This window comes from Vidua macroura, chromosome 4 (genome assembly GCF_024509145.1).
Source record: "Vidua macroura isolate BioBank_ID:100142 chromosome 4, ASM2450914v1, whole genome shotgun sequence".
Classification (NCBI taxonomy): domain Eukaryota; kingdom Metazoa; phylum Chordata; class Aves; order Passeriformes; family Viduidae; genus Vidua; species Vidua macroura.
Window position 1 is genome coordinate 4,885,713 of NC_071574.1, and position 6,000 is coordinate 4,891,712.

General features: G+C 48.8%; 1 protein-coding gene across 2 annotated transcripts in view; it reads right to left on the minus strand.

Annotated features, from left to right (window-relative positions):
- The window catches only part of RNF150 (ring finger protein 150), a 116,024-nt gene extending 110,765 nt beyond the window's left edge, over window positions 1-5,259 (minus strand). For both annotated transcript variants that reach the window (XM_053975996.1, XM_053975995.1), the window contains exon 1: window positions 4,794-5,259. In XM_053975996.1, coding sequence (XP_053831971.1) covers window positions 4,794-5,259 — 466 coding nt within the window. The remainder of the gene's footprint in view (window positions 1-4,793) is intronic.
- Window positions 5,260-6,000: the final 741 nt, after the last annotated feature.

The window sequence follows — 6,000 nt, forward strand, 5'->3', positions numbered from 1 at the left end:
AGAAAGCCAGGCCTACATGATGGATCCAGCAGCTCTTCTGAGTTCTTAAGGATGGCAGTACCTCCCAGCAATGCCTCAATGGACAGGGCTCAAAGATGCACTGATTTCCATCTCCATTTCCCCACTGAGTGAGCTTCTATTAGGAATCAGTCTTAGGTGTATGGAAAAGAAAAAAACTTGTGGCAGACTCTAGAAGGCTGAAATCTCCAGCCCTCCGTTAATTCACACTTTTCCATATGTAAATTCAGTGTGAATGCTCTCAGCACATTTTCCTCATTAGAATTCCACAGAAGTTTAGGAAAATAATTGTTTTAATAAGGAAACAAATGCAGCTACAGTACTGAATTAAGTCTGTAAAGAGAGAAATCTTCAACTTCGGTTTTTAATTTGCACATCACTACAAATCTACAGGGCAGGCCAAAGCCTGAACTATTACCAGCACATCTTAAAATATGTAAAATGTAAGACCAGTCATTGAATGAACAAAAATCTGATGAAGGAACAAAAATCTGAGTACAAAGGAAGAGACTGTTATTGAGCTGAATGCTCCCAGGTTGAGTCTGGGCCCCAGAGGGACACATTTGAATTTGCAATGGGATGGCCATACCCTCCTCATGCAGTCTGGCACATACACCCCCTGCACTTGAGGGCCAGAGAGGGGGGGGAGAAGTCAGAATCATCTTAGACCACTTCTGAGATTCATGTATCAAAGGTACAGCTGCTACTTGCTGCTGTGTGTACAAGCCACTACAAAAAAAAACCTGAGGCATCTGCCCATTTTTACAAAGGGGCTGCCATAGGTGAGGCATGTGACTTAAAATTGGTGATGGGATGCACTGGAAAAGCAGAATATGGAGAATGCAACACTGCCTGGTGCAAAAATACACAGGGTGCAATTTACTTCACATGTTAACAATATCCGTTCTGTGACATAATCTGATGCACCTCGGAATTCCAACTGAATCTTAGAAACTGTGTAGACTATTACAGAGTTGATTTTTACCCACATATGAATCATGTACAATCACAGTTAACCTCCCTTGCCCCAAGCACCTGATAGGTTCCCAAGTTAGCAATGGTCCATGTAGGTTCCCTCAAATATGAGCTGTAGAGAAGGAAGTTCTCACCTCGAATCACCTTCTGGAAGGCTCTCTTAGTGTCTCTATTCAGAGCTCAGAGGAAATGTTAGGATATAAGCTACAACAGGTACTAAGACTACTGCAAATTAATACTAAATTATTTAATGTAGACACAGTGGCTGGGGCCTTTTCAGACCTAGAAAATGGCTAATTTGGTCTGAGTGAGAAAAGTCTTCAATGAGAAACCCCAGCCAACAGCATGGATTTCTTCTGGAGAAAAAACAACATCCTCTGCATTTTTAGAGTACTTTTCTGCTAGGAAGGTTGATCTAGAAGAAATGCAAAGCACCTGAAATAGAAATTCTAGATGTTTTTTTCCTTCTCTGGTTGGAGCCTACTTAGCCACAATGCAAACCAAGTCATACTCACAGATCCTATGCCATCCTTCAAGCCAATAAAAATGCCTGTTTGCACAGGCTGTAGCAGATGATACACAAGCTAAGGACATCCTAGCAGGAGAATCCCAGAGCTCCACACTCCCTGTGAATGTAGATGTCATAACTCCACCTCATCCTTCTGGGTGTGCAAGCAGTGACCTCAGCACAAGCTCCCTGAAAGCAAAGTCTTTCCACGGGGTGACAGAAGCGGTTCAAGTTGCACACTTGGTGCTGTATGCTCTATAAATAAATCCTGGAGAGTCATATTTTAAGATTTCTACAACAAGCTTTGAGATAATACTTCCCTGGTTTTGATTTGGGGGTGGTGGGAGGGAGGTCTATGAACCCTACACACAGTATCTTGCTACAGTTGCCTATAGATTTCAGAATCAGGAGGATCCACATGAGCAATGGGACATTGGCATGGCTGTAGCAGAAAACAGGAAATATAATTAAACATAGAGCCATGAGGTAAGTTCTTTGGCAAGAGAAAGAGTGCCTTGGGAAGAAAGTGGCAAGGGCAAAGCACTATGAAATGGCAAAGTAACGTGGTTAAGGCAGGGAAGGAAGCCCGGGGGAAGACATGAAGAAACAAGGCTGAGAGGAGCAGAAAAAGAAGCAGAAAGTGGGAAAGTGACAACAAGAGAAAGAAGGCAAAGCATACAGAAGAGAAGAATGTATGTAAGGGGAAAAAAAAAAAAAACTCTTAGGAGGAGTATTACTCTTTAAAGTTATTCAGTAAGGGCAGAAGCACATTGTTATGCAACCGGATACACTTTTCTGTATAGGAAGAGTTTAAACTTCTATGAAACCTCAAAAAAAAACTGTGAGAGGGAAACAGAAAATAATAAGGGAGTAACATCATATTTCTTTTGACTATAAAATTGCTTTTTAGGTCATATTTCACCCTTCCCTCTCAACCTCCAAGTATTTTCCAGGATGGAATTTTCTTTTTCTCACTCCAGGATTTCGCGTGGGCAGAGCACTGCAGATGCTGCTGAACTCAGAAACCAAGAAACTGATTCATTTTTCCCTTGAATCTTGTGCTATCATTTAGACTGGGAACAAGCAAATGTCAAAGGTTCCAAGTTAGAAACTTGCAGCCACAGTTTTACACAGCCTGACTATTCACTTTGTCCCAGAGTAACAGCAGTACCAGAGGGAGAGTAAAGTTCTGAATCCCTGCTGGATTGCTAAATATCTAAGAATGATTTTTTTTTTTTTTTTTCTTCTATTTCATCAGAAGAAAAATTCACTTGTGATCTGAAACTCCTCTCAGTTTTGACCATGTGAGAGGATAGGTTTTCTCTAAGGTAAGCCCAACAACCACTATTCAACTTCGCTGAACAAAAATCCTTAGAACGAAGACAACTTCATGAAATCTAGGAGCAAAGTCCTTCAGTCTCACTGATCATATTCCACAAGGGCAGATTAATTTCTGAAAGTTTCTTTTTGTTTCAGCCGCTGGTGCTGTACAAACCCACTGCTGGGTATCAATTCAGTACTCAGAAAGGATTCTCAGAACAAATCCTGCGGAATCATATGACACAGAAGAAGCTGCTACCAGGATAATTGATACTATGTTCATATTCGTTAACTCTGAGGCCACTTGCAGTACGAAAGTTTCCTTCCCTACTTCATCTTAGACTTTAAAACAAACCAAAGCATTTTAAAAACATTTTAAAACATTTTAAAAGGTTAGACACATTTTTTTACTCCCACCGTTTCTTAATAAAACACTGTTTGTGTGGGAAAACAGCTCAGTGCATTCTTTAAAAACAGGCAAACAATTAATCCAGCATGTTGGCAGTTTTAGAGAAACTTACTAGAGAAGAATAAACTAGGCTGCATCTTAAGTTTTAAAACAGCTTGAGCTTTATTTTGAGGGTGCATAAGTGTGCCAAGCTCCTAATACTTTATACTTCTTAGTATATAATCTGTGATACTTAAAGTAGCAAGAAGTATAATCTGAACAGCTGCTAAACCATGGGCAGGTTATAAAACATAGTTTCAGGAAGCTCAAGAGGTTACAAGTTGCTTATCTCACAAAACCAAAGGAAAACACTAAGAAAAGCTCCATCTTCCACCAACCCTACCAAAGAAACACTAATTTGCCCAATACAAGTGATTAATCTCTGAAACAGGCTGGACACAAGAGGTTCCGAGATCACTACTTTTGCATCAGCAGTATTTTAGCACTATGGTTAGGCAACAAATTGCTTTTCAGCACATCCAACCTAGCTAGTTTACTGTGGAAATGTAACGTGTCATTAGAATAACATCCTGTTTTGCAGCATTTCTGTGTTTCAACTTACCCCAATTCTGCTGAGATTCAACAGGCATAAAACAGCTGGGCATGATTAGTTAACTGGATGGAAACCAAACTGAGATTTCACAATAGGTGGCATCTTATCTCCATGGCATAGGCAGCTGGTATAAAAGACAAGTGACCCCTGGCAGAAAACATTGTCCCTAAATATAAATCTGGTGAACCGTTTTTAAGACATTCTTTCAGATCAAGCGCTGGTACAGAAACAGTGGAGTTTTTTTTGTGGGCATAAGCCAGGGTTTAGGTTATTTTGAATGACTGGATTTTGACTGGGTTCTAGCTGACAAGCACATGTTGGGACCCAACCACCCATGTGCTGATACTGCAAGCACAAACTCCACCAGAACATTCACCTGGGGGAGTGAAACACTCCCCACATCCCAGTCCTGGACAACACATCTCATGTTCTCACCAAATCAGAGACATGACATTCCTACTCGATCTCACAGCTTTTACACCATTGCAGCCAAGACTGTGGACACCGTGTTCTCTACTTTATTGCGCCTCCTGATAAGCCTGCACCACAACCCAGCAAGTTCTCCTCTTCTGAAGCTCTCAGCCACACTCGATCCCACACGGCACCTGCCACAGGACACAACAAAACACCGGTGCCCCACAGTGGGATCAGCGTCCCATTCCTCTGACTAGACCCAAACTTTACGTGTTCCAAACTTCTCATCCCTGGAGCACCGGCGTGCATTGCTATGGATATGATAGCAGCACATCCATCCTTTGCCACGGCAGCACGGAGAGGAGCTCCATGGACCCCACGATGGGCACCCATCACCCAGAGACGCCCACAGCCCATCCTGCTCCTTGTCAGGAGGTGCCAGGACACCTTCCCGCAGTAGCTCCCACCTCAAGGCTGCGGGAGGGCAGAGCGGGCTGGAAAAAGGGGGTCCCATCCGTCTGCCCCCTCAGCACACCCCTGCGGGTGGCGCGGCTCACCTGCGTGGGGCATGGTGATGGTCTCGTTGGCGTTGCTGGAGCCCACGTTATAGATGACGACGGCGGAGGCGTTCTGGGCGGCGGCGTGGCGGATCTTGTCCTTGTAGGTGCAGTTTCCCCGCGGGATCAGGGCCACCCAGCTCTTGCCCGGCGCCGGGGCGTTGAAGCGGGTGCCGGGGTCGCAGGCGTAGCGGTCGGCGGGCGAGGCGGAGAGGGCCACCTGCCCGCGGGCGTCCTGCTTGGGCGACTGCTCGCCGTAGCGCCCGCACTCGCTCTTCTCGCTGCGGAGCTCGGCGCTGCCGGCTGCCGGGTCGGCGTAGGTGATGTTGACGAAGGCCGTGTACCACTCCTCCTTCTCGGCCACGGTGAAGTCCAGGCACAGCAGATGCACGAAACAAAAGGACAGCAGCCATGTTGAGAGCGCCAGGCTGCGGCACGCTTGGATCACAGACATTGCCATCTTCATCTGCCGGCCCCCCCCCGCCCTCCCTCCCGCCCGCCCGCCCGGCCGCCGCCGCTCCGTGTGTGCGTGCGCGCCCCGAGCCGCCGCTCCGAGCGGGGCGGCGCTGCTCCTGCCGCCGCCGTGCGGGACCAGCGAGCGAGCGAGCGGGGGAGGGGGCCCTCCCCTCTGCAGCCGCTGCCTAATTCATGTCGGGGCCGTTTGATTTCCTCGGGCTGGCCCCGTCTCCGCCTTCCCCTTTCCCTCCTCCCTCCTGCCCCTTCCTCCCCTCCCTCGCCCTTCCCGCACAGCTGCCTCCCCCGCTGCTGGCAGCGCGGCCGGGGAAGAGCGCGGAGGGGGCGGCGCGGGGGGGGAGTTCCAGACGCGCACACGGCGGCGCAGTTCCCAGCGCTGGTTCAGCCCCGGCCCGGCCCCACGGACGCGCTGCCGGCGGACGGGGTGCCTGGAGGAGGGGCTGCCGGCGGAGGGTCTGCGCTCCCCGGCCCCGTGGAGGGACTGCTGGCGGTGGGGGCTCCTGGCAGAGGGGCAGCGCTGCCCAGCCCCGCGGAGGGGTTCCCGACGGAGAGGGCTCCGGGCAAAGGGGCTCCCGGCAAAGGGGCTCCCGGCGGAAGGGCTCCTGGCAAAGGGGTTCGCGGCGGAGGGGCTCCTGCCAGAAGAGCTCCCGGCGGAGGGGGCTTCTGGCAAAGGGGCTCCTGCCAGAGGGGTTCCCGGCGGAGGGGGTTCCCGGCAAAGGGGTTCCCGGCGGAG